General features: G+C 36.5%; 3 protein-coding genes across 4 annotated transcripts; all 3 read left to right on the top strand.

The window, feature by feature from the left end:
• Positions 1 to 2113: 2113 nt before the first annotated feature.
• Positions 2114 to 3905, top strand: LOC131669990 (odorant receptor Or2-like). The gene is made up of 4 exons (XM_058945243.1): positions 2114 to 2365; positions 2486 to 2838; positions 2915 to 3294; positions 3371 to 3905. The coding sequence occupies exons 1-4, from the start codon at positions 2213 to 2215 to the stop codon at positions 3709 to 3711; spliced, it is 1227 nt and encodes a 408-aa protein (XP_058801226.1). The 5' UTR covers positions 2114 to 2212; the 3' UTR covers positions 3712 to 3905.
• A 2427-nt stretch (positions 3906 to 6332) lies between these two features.
• Positions 6333 to 9248, top strand: LOC131669985 (SET domain-containing protein SmydA-8-like). 2 transcript variants are annotated; one of them, XM_058945238.1, is made up of 8 exons: positions 6333 to 6562; positions 7087 to 7341; positions 7659 to 7898; positions 7990 to 8143; positions 8207 to 8363; positions 8434 to 8789; positions 8866 to 8966; positions 9048 to 9248. In XM_058945238.1, exons 1-8 carry the CDS (start codon positions 6413 to 6415, stop codon positions 9201 to 9203), a joined length of 1569 nt encoding a protein of 522 aa, XP_058801221.1. In that variant the 5' UTR covers positions 6333 to 6412; the 3' UTR covers positions 9204 to 9248. The 2 variants fall into 2 exon arrangements, with proteins under 2 accessions (XP_058801221.1, XP_058801220.1); XM_058945237.1 differs by having other exon boundaries at positions 8866 to 9248.
• Positions 9249 to 9820: 572 nt separating this feature from the next.
• LOC131669984 (zinc finger protein 665-like) lies at positions 9821 to 19596 on the top strand. Its single transcript, XM_058945236.1, has 3 exons — positions 9821 to 10035; positions 16289 to 17875; positions 17955 to 19596. The coding sequence occupies exons 1-3, from the start codon at positions 9886 to 9888 to the stop codon at positions 18795 to 18797; spliced, it is 2580 nt and encodes an 859-aa protein (XP_058801219.1). The 5' UTR covers positions 9821 to 9885; the 3' UTR covers positions 18798 to 19596.
• The last annotated feature ends 107 nt before the right edge of the window (positions 19597 to 19703 follow it).

The raw sequence follows: 19703 nt of genomic DNA, 5'->3' as shown, positions 1-19703 counted from the left end.
AAGACATTATGCTTATGCGATTATGCGTAAGTATATCTTGATCGTCATACGCACACGTAAAGTGTGTGTTATTGATTTATTAATTAAACATTCAACTGAATGTTTAGCTAATTATACGAACTCTTTGTTTTATTAATTAATTTTGCTCACCTCTAGTATTACATAACTGAAATATAAAAATGTTAACTCTTGTAATTATGAGATTTGTTGTGTTATAATAATAAGTGCACAATATGAATGCTCAACAATGTAATTATCAAATTATATCGATAGACTATTTTGTTGTTACAAGTTCAGGCTAACAGACCGACATAGTCAACTTGAAAGCAATTCTCGGAACGAGTTATTGTCTTTAATTCATTGTTCTTTCTAGTGTTCTGCTTTTAGTTGGCTTTGTAGATCACCGATTGATAGATCATATCGGATCACGTGCACGTAACATATAAGTGTCATTTCACTAAAATTGATTCCACTTCAGTTTAGGCGCGCGGACATCAGAACCGTAGAGTACTCGAAATAATTATTTAGTCATTTATCAATTTCCTCTTTATTATCTTGTGATGATAAATATATATCGTTTTTGTCGTTATTATCTTGTAGCATTTAATGTTTCAAACAACTATGAAAGAGACTATTTCACTGTAGATTGTCAGCTGTTTGCACTTTTCTTTCAAACTCACATGTATTGTATGAACGACCGATTTAACAGTGCGTCACAGCATTTTATGAATTATGAAAGCGATCCTCAATAAATTACATAATGTGCCTATTTAGAAAAGCAAATTAAGTGTATTGTCGGGAAATTCAATTTACAACTTTTACACACAGCAAAATGTTCTGACAAACGTACAATAGCAAGCATGTATATTCGCTAATCCATATACACTTTGCCAAATTTGTATTAGTAAATCTAAATACAAAACTCTCGATTAAATTATTCCTTTAATACAAGTAATTTTCACAACAACAAAAATGGCTGATTTCACATTTATTTTTCAGAATAACTCGCAAAGCTATTCATTAATCAAGCCAGTATAAATCAGTAATTTCTGATTTAAATTGATGGAAATCTCGCGGCATCCTATGGTTTACCTAAATTGTAATTGCCGGTAACGAGTAATCATTGTCGAAGTATTATATACAGCCGTTGGATGAACTGTGCTTCAAGTGATGTCACTAAAAAATGTGAAACGCGGTTGAGATGTCGAGACAACCAACGATCGCGGATGAACTGCATCGCGCGTAGCTGTTATGACTACCCAGAGATCCTATGACTTTTGGGTAGCTGAAGAACGAATTCGCTAGACAATCAACGTGCTATCGTACGGAAATAAAAAGGCATAACGATGGCCGTTCGTCAATGATAAAAGTATACTTACCTGAGACAAATGAGAATCTAGATATTATGGAAATGTTGCACGGCAGAGGCCAAGTGTGCAGCCAGATTTTCAATGGAAGAATGGACCATTAAGATTAATACTCGATGATGATGAAAGTTTCACAGTTGTAGCTCATGCTTCTTCCAACCGCTACGAAACTGAAAAAAATGTCAGAGAACGTATTCAGATTCTCATGGATGTAGTACCAAACGCTCAAACGAATACAGTTCGCCTTCGGAACGATTCAGATTGAACTTTCGATTGTGCGATAAAATTTGCCTAAATACCAATTCTTATTTTTATTTTTGCCCGTATTAAAAAATCTACCATTCATTGCGAATGACATTTAATTGATAATAAAAAATACATTCGCATTTGGCGAACTCCCCTATTCCTCTTTCCCTTTGTGTACATCGAGCTGCGAGCTTCTTTTCTTCTGCAGTTACAACTTGCGTCATCGATTCGAGGTTCGTCGTATTGCTCCTTTCCCCTTTCCAAACAACAGCCACGTGGATAATAGACAGGTATCGCGCAAAACTTTTGCAGACACAGCTGAAACTACACCCTCTTTGTTATGCGCATTCCAGATGCACTCGGGCGCCGCGGGCTCGGCTACTCTCGCGTCGCGTCGTAAGTAAAGAGTGCGCGTTCGCTCGATAGGATAACGAGCACGCGCCGCTCGTTCACGCCCATCAAAGTGCAGGCTGCGCGGTGGTCACCGTGGAATTAGCCGCGTCGTGAATATGTGAGCGCACATCCGAAAATGTCTCCGACGGCTCGGCCGCGTTTCTTTTTCCATTGTGGCGCGCCCTCGTCCGCCCCGCAGAGCAAGCATGAGCGCACGAGAGTCGAGACCGACTTGGACCAAAGACTCAAAGTTAGCCCTGCGGTTCAACAAGTTCATTTGCTGGCCTCTGGGCATTTGGCCACTCGACTACGACTCGGCATTTTCACACTTCCGATTGGTGTTTTCTTTCTTGACACAGGTGACCCGTTACGTCGTAACGACACTCTTTTTTTTCCTCTTTTATCTCTGTATCAAAGGCCTTGACCATTTCAGACATTTAACGAACAATCGTTTTTGTTTTTAATTGTTACAAATACAGTTATGGCTCATATGCGTTCAAGTGACACCGGCTTACTTGAATTGCGGAACAGCGAGCGACGTTGTCGATTACGTCATGATGTCGGTTTGCGCTGTCATGGCCATTTCCAAAATTGTAACTTTCCGTGTGCACATGAATAAGCTACGCACAGTTTTCATTTCTGCGATGAACGACTGGTCATCTGTAGAACATGACAGTGATCGAACTATCATGAGATCTTTTGCCAAAACCGGACGACTGGTATTTAAATTACAAATAGGCTTCTCTTACGTGTCTAATACGCTCATCATAATTGGTACTCTGCCATTTTTCTTACCGCCGATCTCTACGAATGAAACTCTCGTCAACAGCAGGTTAATTCACGAAATTCTGATTTACCAAGGTATTTTTTTCAAGCCTTATATTTTCTTTGCTTTCTATACTTGATAGTATCACAACGGAAATGGCCGTAACGAGAGAACTACCAGTAAAAAGTGGCTGCCTGTTTGGGCATTACAGGGATGAGATTTATGGATTGTTCTATGTATACGAAAGTATCATGATATTCATCACAGCAAACGGCAATGTAGGTTGCGACATCGTTTTATTCAGCTTACTGATGCATCTGTGCGGGCAAATCGAGCTAATCAAACAAAATTTACGAGAAACCGACGTTGCTGCTGTATGCTCGACGGAGTCGCAAGAAAAAATCTTGAAATTCATTCAAAAGCACGTGCGAATACTGGATCTAGCTAAATCTTTAGAAATCGCTACTTCGGGAATGTTGGTGATACAACTGTTTTGCAATGCCGGCATGAACTTGATGCTGGGTAAGTCAATTGTCTGTAATTTATTGCCAGTATAGTCATATTTCTGATAAGCTTCTGTACGCGTTATTGATTGCAGGTCTTCGTATACTGATGGCATTAAAAAACAGATTGATTGCTGACGTTATAAGGCTGATATTTGCCTTATTCGTCCTGATGCTTCAACTTTATTTGGTCAGTTATGCGAGTGACTACTTATCGAGGCAATCGGAATCTGTTGTCGATGCTCTCTACGAAAGTAGATGGTATGAGCTGCCACCGAAATTACGAAAAAACCTTTTCTTTGTGGCAATGAGAGCTAATAAACCGGTCAATTTGGTGGCCGGACAATTTTACGCTATAAATATTGAAAATTTTAAAAATATTTTGAAGGCTTCTTTTTCTTACTTTTCAGTTCTCAGGATAATATTTGATAATTAGGCTGATATAGAGAATTAATTTTTGAATAAAGTCGACAACTTGTATTGGAATAGCAATTTGACTTGTCGAAGGCGATATCAAGCGGAAATAAATGTATTTTCGTTGGAAAAAATATTTCCAAAAGCGCGCTGGATAAATATTCTCAAAATGCTCAAATTTCTTTGCTTTCAACGTACAGATTCAAAGTTAATAAATTGTTTTTTAAAACATTGTTTATGTATGAGGAATCTTTCATTACAAAAATACTGTAACTCGGGCATCGCTGGGGAATATTTTCCAACTAGAGCGTGATCTTGTTTGAGCCATTTTTATACAGTACTTGACGTACAGAATCAAAAAGAACTCGGGACCACCGTCACGAATACGCCCTTTTTTTGCTCATAAAAGTCCTAAAATAATAGAAAAAAACAACGAAATTCATCATAAATGTTTGAAGTTCAGTTATTTTAAATTTAGAATTTTTAAAGACGAAGAAATGCAAGTTTATGCTCGGATTCTATGTCGAAATTATATAAAAAAAACAATAAAATTTGTTATTTTTTAATTGTTTAATTAAATACTTGCGGGGTTTCAATAAATTGCCAGATTCTAAATTTCCAGTTAAAAATAAATAAAAATATATTTTTTAACATATTTTGATCCGAGGAATATGAATGTGTGATCAGATGAGCAATACCTTGCTTTGCTTTTATTAAAATTTCGAAACTTTTTCAATAAATATGATTTTATTTATGATAATTGGTGTGTCGACGATGTACCGTTACATTTCAAATCCACTGTGGGCCTGATAGGATGGCCTCGGTTGTTATTCTAAACAGCGCATTAAAGCAGCTACTAAAAAAGCGATTAGTCATTATTGGAGTATCTGATGAGACCAAAACAACTGTACTAAAACCAATGATAATCAATGTAGAAACATCGATCGAACATCTTTTAACGCTTCAAAACATTCGAAGGGAACGTATCAAGCACTTTTTGATCGGCTTCCGAAGAATAATTTTCAAATTTTTTTTTTCATCAGATTTGAACAACATGCAAGCGCAATTGTTTGCCGTTTGTTACTTTTTCATGGAAAGAAAAAAACTATTGCAAAACGAAGTAAAAGACCTCGTGGTTTCATTTTCAAGAACAGCATTCAGATTTCGAAGTGAATGTCCAATACTCGAACCTCGGAAAGCATGTAATAAAAAGTAAACGCAGGTCAACGAACAAGTGCTTTATTTCGTCAGAGTTGCGAGCGTAACGACGAGTATATCTGATAAATTATCCGTGAGTGTAGCAGCGGCAAGATGTCCGGCAAGGCATCGCTGCTTTCAGTTGTGCTTGCGAATCCAAAATATCGAACGAAAGTCTCGATGATTTTGGACGTCGAATTTGATCATGGAACGCAATGATCCGACGTGCGAACGCACACAAGCAACGATTCCGCGTCGGTCTATTTGTTAAACGTGCACATTTTGTCGTCGCCGTATTGCAATCGTTAAGTGTAACGAAGGACGCAAAATGCAAAAGGTAATAAAGGCGCGCAATCAATGAGCTGGTTCGCACGCGTTGCGTGCACGTTTTTATACGTTAATTCTCGCTAAGTGCTTGGAACGTGTTGATCGCCGAACTCGCTGCCCGCGAAATCAACGCGTATCGCCAATTCAAAAAACTACTTTCACCTTGGCAAGCAACGTTTTTGATTAAAAATTCACGAGTCGCGATAATTACATTAAGTTGGTCGACCGCGAGTGATTTCGAAGTCGAGTGCCGTGCGTATCGGCAGGCAGCTTCCAATTATTGGAACGATCTATGGGCAGCGAATGACCATGCAGCAAAGATTACTGTTATTATGTCTTCATTGCACTCGGAAAAGAGGATAACAACGTGAATCTTTCGTATGCGGCGAAAGCACGTTCTCTCCTACTGCGGAGAGAAGTGTCACAGCTTTCGCTTCGACGTTCATGCAAAATCAGTTCATAGCGAATGCAGATTCCATTGATATGCAACATTTTCGAACACGTACGCATTCACAAAAAAATCACCCGAGTCCACGTTAGACCATAACGAGCTGAGCATATCGTGGAAAATGTGGTAACGCGAAATAGCAAAATAGCTGAAAGATAATTAAAGCTACGCGCGATTTTTCTCCCGATCGTTCGGTTCACTTTACCACGCCGGGTCATTTCACAACTTGGAGAAACTTGCGCGACCGCTTGTCCGCGCGCACGTTCGCGTTCAGCGGAGCACTCCAGAAAGTAAGATAATCTTTGGAGGTTGATTTTTGTTCCCACACCAAGATTCTCAAGCGTCACGTTCTTTTTTTCTTCTTTTTTTATTGAAAATGAACCTTTTCGCTGGTCACGGAAAAGCCAGTTTTCGAATGGATTACGAAAGCAAACGTTGGCCGAACGGATGTGATCGTCGAACCTCAGCCGAATATGGAAATCAGATAAAAATAATCAACAAAGCCTCGGTGCTCGCGTGCTACCGCGATAAACGCACGCGCACAGTAGCAATGCTCTCTAGGTGGCCGCGGACAGAGAGGCATTTCTATTAATAAACCTTCGGTGAGGACGCTTCTCGCAGTGAAAACCGGCGGCCGCGTCGTCAGTCGTTTGCAAGTCGTTGCCCCGGAGAGCTTTTTTTCTACGCCTTTCTCTCTCTCTCTCTCTCTCTCTCTCTCACTCTCCTCGGCTTCGTGAAAAGGAGGAAGACCATGAAGCCGGAAACCGAACAGAACGTCTGCGCCGTTTGCAAGGTATCCGCCAAGCGCAAGTGTGGTGGATGCAGAAGCGTGTACTACTGCGGCAAGGAGCACCAGAAAGCACATTGGAGAGAGCACTGGCGGAAATGCAAGTGCTACAAGGTGATTTTGCCCGCGCACGTAGCAGTTGCACTTACCGCCGCCTCCTTCGAGTGTTTCTCTTGTCCCAGCGATATATAGATATCGACCGGTACGAGTGTCTATTGTCGACTTCCGCCACTTTTATTTACGCAATTTTTGCAACAAATCATTCGACGTATCTATGCAGTCGGAACAGTCGTTACGTAATTTCAACAGGTCAATACCATGTGTTTATTGTTGCTTTCGTTTTTACCGCGATTGATATCGTGAATAATTGGTCGTTTTGCCTCGCGAATTTTTCGATTAATAGCTATTTTATACGGCGAAAAGACGAACGCGCAAGCTCATAAATGTTCGAATCAAACGTCCGATGCATCTCGCACGTTGTAACGAAGCGCCAAAGTCTTTGCGAATAAATTGAAATTATACAATGGCTGGTCGTTTGTCTCGTCGTGCGTCACTGCGCATACGCGACGCACTCGAGGGCAATTCGTGCTAACTGATAATGAATCGTTCCGTGCGAAAAATGTCGCACACCCGGGCAGTTGGTGGAAAACGAGAAGCTCGGCCGGCACTACGTGGCCGTGCGACGCATCGAGGCTGGCGAGATCGTCATCAGAGAGGAGAAGCCGCTGGTCCAAGGTCCGCAGCAAGACAGCGTGCCGGTGTGCTTGGGATGCTGTGTGCCGTTGACGTCGGAAATCGCCAGACCTTGCGAGGAATGTGGCTGGCCGCTCTGCCAGAGCTGCACCTCGCACGGCGACGAGTGCGAGTTCACGAAGAAATATAAGAGCTCGAAGGTATAGATTTTTTAGAATTTTTCTGTACTCGTCGTCACAATTGTTGGTTTCAATTTACCGAGCGAGCCTCCAATGTTTAGACATGTGTAATTCGTCACTACTGTTATAATTGACCTAAAAATCATTATAGAAAAGCACATGTTCACGGTCGACGTAGCACGTATGTATAACTACAGCATCAGTCTTCACAATGATTGCTTCACGCGGATGTCCACCTGTGGCCTAACCTGGAACTGTATACTTCGGACATTGAGTTTCGATTGATGCTGCGCCAAATTCTAATACCGTTACTTATCGCGACGACTTGTACTCTCCAGGTGTCTATATCCGGCTTCGGACTAACGCATCCCACCTACAAGTGTGTGAGCGTGATAAGAGCCTTGGCGTTGCGCGACAGCGATCCAGCGGCCTACAAGAAATTCACCAATCTCTCGTCTCACCACGAGCAGCCGAGCTTCGGGGACCCCGGCGAGGTGACGCAGTTCATAAAGCGCTTCTTCGACAAGCTCGAGGACACGAGCGAGGAGGAGATCGCCCGAGCCGCGGGCATACTTCTCGTAAGCCGCGTGTGTTACGTATTGGTCGCGATCGCAAAAAGCGAGAGAGAGAGAGAAGGCAGGCAGCTCGAAGCGAATGTTTTGCAATTAGATCAACGGCCATGAAGTTCCAATAACGGAGCCTTCGCAGATAGCAGTGTACGATGCGTCATCCTACTTGGAGCACAGCTGCAAGGCCAACTGCGCCAAGAGCTTCACCAACTCCGCCGGCCTGATCGTGCGCGCCGCCCTGGGCATCGAGAAAGGTAGGCGCGACCTGCTTTGCCCGTGCCGTCGGCGCGCCAGTACAGCGATCGCGACGCTTGCAGGAGGGCACATCACCATTTGCTACTCGGACCCGCTGTGGGGCACCGCCAACAGGAGGCACTACCTTCTGCGCACCAAGTTCTTCGAGTGCGCATGCGAACGGTGCTCCGACCCCACTGAACTCGGCACCATGTTCGACGCCCTCAAGTGCAACCGAAGGTGCCGTCAGCCTCGCGAGCCAGCCTGGCCTCGGCAAATTATTATCGAGCGACGTTTCCCGCCGTTGCAGCGACTGCCGAGGCAACGCGCTGCCGAGGACGTTCCTGGCCGCCGAGGTCAGCGACTACCTCTGCGACCGCTGCGACAACGCGCTGTCGTCGCGCGCGGTCGACGAGCTGACCGAGCGCATCGGCAGAGAGCTGGCCTCGATCGCCAAAGACGACGTTGCGGCCTGCCGCGACTTCCTTAAGGCGCACGCGGGCAGGCTCCACGAAAACCACTTCTACATGACGGACGCGAGACTGGCGCTGGCGCAGCTCATCGGCCAGCAGGAGGGCGGATTGCCGGCCCTCGACGCCGAGCTCCTCAGCGAGAAGATACTACTGTGCAAGAAGCTCGACGAGCTCATGAAGACCATCGTGCCGTGTGGGTATAGCTGTGGCTCTCGGGGGCTTCTTGCCGAGGACGCCGCCTGATCGACGCCTTTCTTTTTGCCCGACAGCCGAGAATAGAGTGAGGGGCCTGCTGCTGTTCGAGATGCACGCGGCGGTGGCGGAATTCGGGCGTCGCCGGGACAAGGAGCAGCTGCTCAACATACTGCAGGCAGAGACACGCAAACTCAACATAACTCCCACCTACCTGACCTACCTGCAGAATTATCTCAACTCCACGTTGCATTTGCAGGAGTCCAAGAGGCTGCTCGAGGAAGCGTATCAGCTGCTCAAGTACGAGCCGGACGTGCTGCCCGAGGGGAAGATCGCTAAAACGGCCAAAATGAACTTGATGGAAATGGAGTTGCTCATTAAAACGTTGTGCGCGAACGCTGTGATGCCGCTCTAATCCCGCGAGCTCGTCGACACACACTTTTGTGATATCCCACCGGTAGTCGTTTAGCTTTGGCTTGCTCGCTAGTCCTTGGCGTGATTCAATTTTTCAACCGCAATTTACTCGTACGACAGCATTTCCAAATACCTTGTTATATTATACGGTGTAAAAATATGCCGCGAGTTGTATTGGAGCACGAAAACGATCGTTTCCGGCTTCAACGACAGTATTGTTTGTAATAGTTACACGAGGGAATCGATGACGACGAGCGCGCAAATAAAAAAAAATCGTAGAAATTTAAAATGAAAAACACGTGTTATCTTTGCAAAAGCAGAGAAAAAAGGAGATACTTACTCGCCTCGCGTTAATCATCAATGACTGCTGCGCATCGGACTTTTACGACCCAATATTCCCATTCTTTCCGAGAATACAGAACTATGCAACCTATAAATGCACTGCAATTATTATCATAAACCTCGATTTTTAAAACATCGCATCGCTTACCTATAGCAGCACACTTGCACACGAAACATACGTCGGCGCCTGCGCGCTGACATTGTTGTTTTCCTCCCCCACGGCGGCGCGACCGTGTCGCGCCGTACCGCCACGCTCTCTCTTTCTCAAGCAGCAGCAGCAGTCTCGACGCATACGGTAGCGGGGGCTGTCATTCGCGACTGGTCCGCGATACGAGTGAGTGATGATGGAGACGGTTAAGATCTGCGAGGTCGATCTCGACGAAGATATCTGCCGCTTGTGCCTCTGCAAGTGTAACCCCGACGAGGTCAGACAGTGGGGCCTTTTTGATACCGATTTACCGCAGAAACTCATGGCGTTCGCTGCTGTACAGGTTAGAACCATTGTTGATGATGTGCAACTGGTGCGAACGCCTGTGCTTTTGTTTTTCGCAATTTAGGGGTGTTTTTTTTATGAGCCTGCGTTCTTTCTTGATGACTGTGCTGTCGAAGTAATGCAAAAAAAAAAGTTGAAAGCGGTAGAATCTTGATACCTGCGTCATTTACATTTTCATTAATTTCTTATATTAAAATGACAACTTCTTAATTAAATAGTTCTTGGACATTATTGCCTTCCTTATTCTGCTATCTGATCACGTATCTATTAAACTATCCAAAGTAAACTTTATTTATAGCCTTCATGATATGAGGATGGCAATAAAATATTTAATATAGCTTCAATTAAATAGTTGATTTCCATATTCCTACCAATTAAACTTTATAAATATAAGTAAGACCAAATGTAAATTATTTCAGGAAAATTATCAAAATAAAATTAATTCATCAAGATATTTTTTATCTGTAAAATAAAAAAACTTATTCACCGATCAATATTACCTCTACAGGCTTTTACATACATAATGTGCTGCATAGATCACTTTTTTCATTGTTACCCACATGAGCTTCATTGAGAACTTGACTGCGTAACATGAATCTAATTGTACTCTATTTTTCCATTAACTAATATTAATTGAACCATTGACTATGACAAGGGGAAAAGTTTGTCTTCAAAAGAGCACTGTTGTTTGAGATAATTTTGGTCTAACTTGATAGCCTTTCAATTACTTTTAATTTAGTTCAATATTGAGTCATTCAAAAAGCATACATCTTAATATGGCAGTGCAGAAAAATTTCTGTGATTTCTATAAATTACTGGCTTTGTTAATAAATTAAATGAATGTAGAAAATTGCAATGAAATTTATTTATTTATTAATCAGAGTACTGTACAATCCACCTAAGCAAAATTTTATAATACTTTACAATAGGTACGGTGTAACCTAGCAGAAGAATAAATTCCTGTACGCTGATCTGGCATATATATAACAAAAAAAAACTAATTAATTAAATGGAAAAATTTCAATCTAAAATTAAAACCACTCTCCTTGGTACCAATAGTAAGACTGACCAAGTTAGCAGTTTACATTACACTTTTGTATAATAAATCATTTTCATATTCTGAGCATCATTCTTGTGGTATTGAATCCAATTGAAACTGCATGCTTATTCATGATGTATCTGTTCCTTTCCATGGAATTTGGTTTGGCTGGACATGTAAGTCCAACCGCACAAGTTACTCCTTAATAGGGAAACATTCTTTCATATTACTGTATTTAATTACAATTAAAAATACAACACTATTTCATTTAATACTATTACATCTTTATGCTTAGGTTGTTGTTTTCTTGATTAAACTGAGTTGGTGAAAATTTGATTCATTTTACCACTTCTATCAAAATATAGTACTGCTTTATTGTTTTCAAAGTAATTAATATTCCCATATGTCATTCTAAAACTGTTTGTAGTATTGGCATTCCAGGGGCACTCGTTACCTTTGTAGAAAGTGCCTTAAGATTGTTAAAATCTGATACTTTATCTATCTTGGTAAATACAGTTTCAATAGGTTTGTAAGATTCTCTGTTCATATTATTCAATTCAAAATTTAAGTTTGATGCACTTATGAAATGTGTGCCTAATCCTAATAGTTTTGGGATTTAAGCAAAAGTTGCAACCTTCATAAGCTTCCAGGCTCTTTTGTTGCTTGTCTGTATTAGTATTTCAATGATTTAATGATATCTGTGATTAAATTGACTGTTTTAACATTTTCAGAAAATTGTAATTTGAAATTCTAAGATGGTTTATTTTGTAACAGTGTTTGCAGTATCCATTTGTACATATGTCTGTTCTAATGTCTAATATTAATGAATATGAAAAAGTCACATCCCCTTGGATTTCCAAAGTAGGATGCAGATTCTTGACACTCATGTTTTTGTATATTTCATAGAAAATTTGTTTTGTTTTTTTTATTTGTTTGCAAGAAATTTTATTAATAGAATATTACTTTATAATAATTTATGAATAATTTTCTTTTATCTATTTTTTTATCTTAGTTTTCCTACCTTTGTGTAATTCTTTATTGCTTTAAATTTATTAGGAAATGTATTATAATACATTATAGCCCTTATGTAGCTATTTTTAATGCTAATCTTTAATGATCTTCTTGCTATTTGTATACAATGTTTTCTAGTTTTCTTTGATTTGTGTAAATAGATTTATAACATTTCATTACAATGATATAGCAGATATGGTGAAAATTTGATCAATGTTAGAAGGGTTTTTGTCTATTATTAAATCATTTTTATTTACTAATTATAGTATGCTTGATTGTAAATCATGTATTATTTTTATTCTTCAAACATAAGTTCTTCTTCATGCAATGGTACCATAGGAAATAACACTATGAAAAAGTGTGTAATAAATCATTTTAAGAATCTAAGTGGGCATATTTCTTGGTATCTTGTAGAAAATAAAACTAAAATATTTTGTTATGTTATATATGTTGTCTATGTGATAATCCCATTTCATATGGCTATCAAAAATGATTCTCAGATATCTTGTAGATTCAGTTCTGTTTATCCTTTTTCTTTGTATATTTATATTCATATTTCTAGATATGTTTGTGATTGTATCACCAAATTCCATATATTTCGTTTTCCATATATTAAGCGACATTTTAATAAGTGCAAGTCAAATATTTATTTCATTTAGATAATGATTCGTTTTTATTTTAACCCTTTTCCAGTTTTTTTCTGTTGTAATAACAGCAGTATGCTATGCATCTGCGTATGATACCGTATTTTCTGACATAGAGATTAGGATATCATTTATATACATAATGAATAATAGAGAACCAAGGATAGTTTCTTGTATAACATCCATGCTCACTATTTTTAATTAGCTTATTAGTTTTTACACTGTTTTCTGTTATTTAAGTAACTTCGTATGTTATATGATATGTATTCGTATGGTTATATGCATATCGTCTAATACCGTAATTGTATAATTTACTTAATAATATTTTATGGTCTACCGGTTTGAAGACCTTAGCTAAATCAATAAAAATAATTGTTATGAATTGACTAACATCAAGTTGTTTGTATATTATGTTGGTCATATGGTATAAGGCATCTTTAGTTCATTTCTTTTTTCTGAAACTAAATTGTTTATTAGAGATCAGATTGCAACTGTCTATGAAGTGTTATATCTTTTATAAATTGATTTTTCAGATATTTTTTATATATTAGAAATCAAGAAGATCGGTCTATAGTTGGTGGGCAAATATTTTTCTTTTGATTTGTATATTGGTATGACTTCAGCTTTCTTTAATTTTTCTTTTTCAATGCAGTCACTTACAATTTTTGTTAGTGGCGTGCTTATATGCTTTTTAAGTGATTTTAGTACAGTTGTAGTCTTTCCGGTAATATCTTTATTTTTATTTGTCATTTATTTATTATTTCTAGAATTTCTTGTTTGTTTGTAGGAAGTAGAAATATATCTTTTTCTTCGTTGGAGGCATTCTTATAATTTTATATTGAGGTTTAACTATTTTTTCGCTTAACTTTTTGACAATGTTACCAAAAATTTCGTTTGTGTGTTCAGCTATTAGAATGGGGTCTGTGATCTTGTACTTACTATTTATTATGTAATTTATATTCTTATTGTTATTATTCTGTTTACCGAGTTTGCTAGTTATTATTCTCGATAAATTTCAACTATTGTTTGTGTTTTCTTTTATTAAGTTTTTATCATATTCTTCCTTGACTTTATTTATTTCTTTGTTAAATAATGTAACATAATTTTTATAATTATCTTTCTTTATCCTGTTATCTGGATAATTTCCTCATATTTTATATAACTTTTCTTTTTTTCTACATGAAAGTAGGAGAACTTTAGTTATCCAATTTTTTCTCAGTTGCATGGTATATTACTTAATGCTTTGATTTTTATCTTTTGCTTTCTGTGTGTACTTTTTTAATGTCTCAATTAAGTTATTTATTGATTTATTTAGATCGTTTATATTTTCAATTTCAGACCAGGTTACCTTTTTAAAAATGTTATATAGCTTTTCAAAATCAATTTTTTTATTCTGTTACTGGCTAACTGATTCTTTGATACTTTTCAATGACAACATTATTAAGTCATGATCATTGAAGGGTGTTTTGAATGAGTATGTTTTGTATTAAATTTTGTTGAGCTTTAGGAAAAATTTGTCAATGCACGAATCTTTACTCTAATTATCGATTGTGAGGGTTTAATTACATTGTTAATACCTGGTACATAGCCATGTTCAGGTAATATTTGCCGGAATGCTTGGTCTAGTATTCATCAATTTCATTACTTAATATGTCACAATTGAAATCACCTGTTATTATCATCTTATTTTTATATTTTTTATTATTTTTAATTAACTCCTTTAGATCCATTAAGAATTCTGTTTTATGTATACAGTGATCTATAGGCTATTGATATATTTATTTTTTAATTTCAAGTGAAATAACAGCATTAATTTCTTTCTTTTTTTTTGTATCTATTATTTCAGTTATTTTCGTGATGTGCGTGCTTATATAAACAACTACACCATCCAATCTGTTTATTTTACTACTATAATACATTTTGTAACCCTGAATGTTCAAGAAATCTTGATATTCAACATTTCAAAATTCAATACATACAATAATAGGTGTACGAATATTCATACTTTTTATAAATAGTAATAATATATTGTAATTGACTTTCAAACTTGTTATATTTAGTATCATCTCATTATCATCTTCAGTTTAATTATTAAATTTGATTACACGATCAATAATTTGTTCATTCATAATAAAGTGATTGATGAATTGCTCATAATTCTTGAATTTCTGTGCGTTACCTTCTGTGGCTTATTCGTGCGCTCTACCTTACCAAAATGCTGTTGATACGTATGCTGAGTTAGATAGTCTATCATTTCTATGAACTTTTTAATTTTATCTTTTAATCTTATTTTAATACTTCATAATTGTCGTTATCATTTGCACTATGATTTAAGTTATAATTTGTTCTATAACTTCAACTTTTCATTTTAACACTGATCAGCTATGTGATTTCCTGAACATTTGATACTTATAGCTTCACTGGTACATTTTTTACTACTGAGATGATTAAATTTTACGCTCTTTAGACATGAATTAGTATTTATTATATCCAAATCTCCAAAATTTTAATAACCAAAAAATACTCTGCTTTTATTTTCTTTTATTAGCTTATAGATATTTGATATAACTTCAATTATTGCATGTGACTTTGATACATTATTAGTATATACATGTAAAACTTTACATTTATCCTCAATATTATTAAAGTTTCTTTGGATAATGTCATTTTTTATATCTTTTTCATTGCTGGTTGTATCTTTATCAATACCTATAACTTTCATCGTTAGTATTCATATTTGTTCTTCTTCTATTTTGAAATTATTGGTTGGTTTTTTGCTTAGTGTCTTTACTATTGTGTTAATGCTTTCCTCATTCATACAATTTATTATTGCCATGTCTTTATTAAAGTGTAAATTTTTTGTTTGAATAGTTTTGTCTTTAGTTAAGTAGTGAGTTACAGTATTTTTTAAGTTAGTAGTATCATTTTTATTAATTTTTTAAATTATCAGCGTAGGTACTTTTTTACTTTTTGGTTTTGATATTGCAATCATTTCAGCATACGTGTTTATTTGTTTAATACTATTATTATTATTATTTTGATTTCCTTTTATTAGCAGTTTATTTTGTAATTTATTTTTTTCTGCAATTATTTGTATAATTGTTTTAGAAGATTATTTTCAATTCTTAATACTTCTATTTCACTGTATTTTTTGTATAATGTGTTCATGCCATTATCCTTATTTTTTTCATGCACTATATAATTTATCATTTGTTATTTAATTTGCTATTTTATTTCTATTTTTAATTATGTAATAAATTGTCACGTAATTTCGTTAAGCTCACCATATGATAGCTTAGAGATTAAGACCAGATTCAGGTGATCTTGGTAGACAATGAAAGAACTTGTCAGAATTGGTCTTCCAGAATTATATTTTGTTATGAACTCTTTCGTATGATAGAAATTTCCATATAATATACACATTACTGCATTTACTTTAACATTATAATGACCTTATAATGCTTAATCAGAGTGGCATTAAAAAGTTTTGAGCTTCCCTATGCCATATTGTGACATATTTATAGTTTTTAATGATTTTATTTTCTTTTTGTTTTCAGCTTCAAGAAAATGATGGTTTACCTACATTAATTTGTATGAATTGTCGTAATCTGGTCTACACATCCTACAATTTCAAATGTCAAGTAGAAAAAAGTGATCATGATCTCCGTCAAGCATTATTACTAAAACAGTCTTCTAAAGACTGGCAAAATATAACAAATGTCAAACCAATGGAAGGCCTGAGTAATGTAGATATTATAGTACCTTGCTATCAAAAAAATTTTAATTCTTGCATGTCAATGCAAGATGAACACAGTGCAAACAATCATGGACAATTTATATTTGAAATTGAAAATAATTGTAATTTAAGTAATGATACTTACAAAAAGGAAGATGTGATTGTATTAAATAGTGCAGTTAATGCAGTAAGTCAAATAGAAAATCATGCACTCCAAACAAATAATGAAATTTCTAGGCCTAGTACTGATAATGATGTAATTCTAACATTTGGAAATCAGTATGAGATTAGAAGTAATGTTCTAGAAAAATCTACTGTTGAAAACTTTCAACCACAAATTCTTCAAGAAAAATCAAACCATAGTGATGATGACAAACCTTTGATATTAAGGACTAAGCGTCATAAGTGTAATTATTGTATAAAATCTTTTGCTAATTTAAATTTATTGGCAAAACATGCAGTAATTCACAAAAAGACAGTGTACTTGTGTTGTATGTGTAATGAAGAGTTCAACTCAATGGGCAGTGTACAAAGCCATCATATCACTATTCACAGCTTGCAAGTGGATAAAGATAAAATTGCAGTTAAAGTCAAGTGGCCGAAAGTAAATAACCAAGAAAAAAATGATGATAAGAGTAATGAAAATGTAGTAGCTCAGATTGTCAAACTTAATGAAGTTAATTATTCTTGTGAAATTTGTTATAGACAATTTACTCATTACAGAACTTACAGTTTCCACATGAAAAATCATCCAGATTACCAAAATAAAATATTATTGAAGAATAATCATAATTTCACTACGGATAAATCTAATATGCACTCAGGATCTAATAATAGCTTACAAACAAAAAATATTGAAGTAGGTCCTCATTTGGTAAATTTGAATAATTCGTCTGATTTAGAAGAATTTGAGCATCTATCTGATCCAGATAGTTTAGGAGTAAAGTCCAGCACAGATATTTCTCAACCAACCAGTGTTGATCTCGATTTGCAAGCAAGTTTAGAAAATAATTTTAAAGAAAATTTATGCAGAATAGGAAGTAAAAATAGTCTAAATAAAAATACATCTGAAAATAATATTACAAACTTTAATGATGATTACGATGACGATGATGACGATGATGAGGAGAATGACGATATTACTAAAAACACGGATGAGATGTATAAAGAAAACTCCAGTATTCAGTGCAAGCAATGTGGAAAGCTTGTTGCTACCACCAGGAACCTCAAGAGGCACATGCTAACTCATTCTGGTCTCAAACACAACTGCTCTATATGTAATAAAGATTTTTCGAGGCCAGATAAATTGCGCGAGCATCAACAATCAAAACATAAAGACGAGGTATTTGGAAAATCAGATTCTGAAAATGAATCTGATGATGAAAATACGGGATCTAGTCGAAAGAAGGTAACTTGAAATGCACTTAAATCTGTTATTAATTATCGATAATATTTACAATGATAATAATTTCAATATTTGTTTTCAGGACAAAAAGAATCGACCTTATAAATGTTCGATATGTCCTAAAGCATTTGCTCAGACCCAATCGTTAGCGAATCACGAGGAACGGCATAAGCGAGACAAAGATGTACAAAAGCGATACTTATGTGAGGTTTGCAGCAAATGTTTTGCTCAACGTGGGTCGTTAGTAGCTCACATGCGCACTCATACGGGCGTCAAACCTTACGTCTGCAACGTATGCTCAAGAGCTTTTACAAAAAGCACGTACCTGCAATTACACCTCAGAATTCACTCGGGAGAAAAGCCATACGTCTGTCAGTATTGTAACAGAGCCTTCGCTCGAGCCAATACTTTGGCTCGACATTTGACAATGCACACGGGTGAAGCTAAATATCAGTGTCAGATCTGCTCAAAATCCTTCCGAAGATTAACGTCATTGAACGAGCACACATTTACTCATACCGGGCAAAGACCTTATTCCTGCAAAATTTGCGGGAAGAGGTATAACAATGCTGGATCTTTGTATGCCCACACAAAGAAATGCAAAACTATGCAAGCTAGTACAAATATGAATGATTATCCGGACGCCTTGGAATTAGCGGATAATGCCGTGCTCTCTCAAAGTGAAAATAACTCACCGACTGAACAGTTGCTGATTTTTACAGAAGATAAAAAAGACGAGATAATAGCCGATGACACCATTGCTGCTGAACCTTCGAGCTGTCAGTTTATGATCGCGAATATTCACGATCAGAAAGCAATGTCGGTCAATATGATCGAGCCATTTATTATTCCGGAACCCGACGTTTACAATATAAATTCGAAACCATTTAGAACGCCGTATTATGGATTGTATCCGAGTATATAAAAACGGATTATTGTACATACAGCGATTTATTGTGTAAATGTACCTTTACTTTTAGCCTAGATAGACTTTCTTTACTGTTGTTCAATGACGCTTTGATTTATTTTCGTATTTTTTTGAAGGTGATTATGAATATTGACGATTACGTGAAAGTTTTTAATTTTAAGTACCATGTGATAGTAAATTGTTATAACTATACATTGTAGTATAAGGTAATTTGCAAGGATAATTTTTACATAGAACATAGAAGGATATACATTTATTCTTACAACAATTTTTTGCACGACGTTCATTTTGACTCCAAGTTTGGAGACTTCTTGAAGTCTATTACTACTCAATCGGCAGATAAGTGTTGTTTAAATTTACTAGAAATAAAGTAGCTCTTTGAGCGTACTTTGATGAACGGTCTATCTTGAGTTATTTGTATACGTTGTCGAGTTTCTTTTTGTTAAAAGAAAGTAGAAATAGTGATAAAAAATTAAAAGAAAAGCAATCAATTCGAATATTTATGTAATACAGAATGAAAACTAAAAATCACCACTGCGTCGCTCTTATCTATTAATTAAATATTCTTCTGGGCAATATAAATAATATTTTCATAAATATCTGTGAGTACCTGGAAAACGTAATAAATTACGACGAATTCATACTGCATCAAATTCAATTAATAGAATTTACTCAATTATTGCGACACCAACTTAGATATACAAATAAAAAAGGCTCTCACTCAAATGTAAAAAAATGCATATTATCAAATGTAAAAAAATGCATATTATTATATAAAAAGTTCATGGTGATATGAAGAGAAACATAATTTTATAATAAAAGTTTTTTATGAAAAAAAAATTTTTTGAATTACTCTCCTACATATATTTTTATCACATTAATTTTTTCATTGCATTTCGTTCC

The sequence above is a fragment of the Phymastichus coffea genome, unplaced genomic scaffold (genome assembly GCF_024137745.1).
Source record: "Phymastichus coffea isolate CEN01 unplaced genomic scaffold, Cenicafe_Pcof_1.1 PCOF00099, whole genome shotgun sequence".
NCBI classification, from domain to species: domain Eukaryota; kingdom Metazoa; phylum Arthropoda; class Insecta; order Hymenoptera; family Eulophidae; genus Phymastichus; species Phymastichus coffea.
The sequence above is the reverse complement of the archived record's forward strand: the minus strand, read 5'-3'. Positions and strand labels throughout refer to the sequence as shown.

Bases quoted from the DNA above. Each gene is read 5' to 3' on its own strand.
- LOC131669984 (XM_058945236.1), top strand. From the start codon at position 9,886: ATGATGGAGACGGTTAAGATCTGCGAGGTCGATCTCGACGAAGATATC. The intron at 10,036-16,288 runs GTTAGAACCATT...TTTTGTTTTCAG, and splicing joins TGGCGTTCGCTGCTGTACAG to CTTCAAGAAAATGATGGTTT. The intron at 17,876-17,954 runs GTAACTTGAAAT...ATTTGTTTTCAG, and splicing joins CGGGATCTAGTCGAAAGAAG to GACAAAAAGAATCGACCTTA.
- LOC131669985 (XM_058945237.1), top strand. From the start codon at position 6,413: ATGAAGCCGGAAACCGAACAGAACGTCTGCGCCGTTTGCAAGGTATCC. The intron at 7,342-7,658 runs GTATAGATTTTT...TGTACTCTCCAG, and splicing joins AGAAATATAAGAGCTCGAAG to GTGTCTATATCCGGCTTCGG. The intron at 8,144-8,206 runs GTAGGCGCGACC...CGACGCTTGCAG, and splicing joins CGCCCTGGGCATCGAGAAAG to GAGGGCACATCACCATTTGC.
- LOC131669990 (XM_058945243.1), top strand. From the start codon at position 2,213: ATGAGCGCACGAGAGTCGAGACCGACTTGGACCAAAGACTCAAAGTTA. The intron at 2,839-2,914 runs GTTAATTCACGA...TATACTTGATAG, and splicing joins GAAACTCTCGTCAACAGCAG to TATCACAACGGAAATGGCCG. The intron at 3,295-3,370 runs GTAAGTCAATTG...TATTGATTGCAG, and splicing joins CGGCATGAACTTGATGCTGG to GTCTTCGTATACTGATGGCA.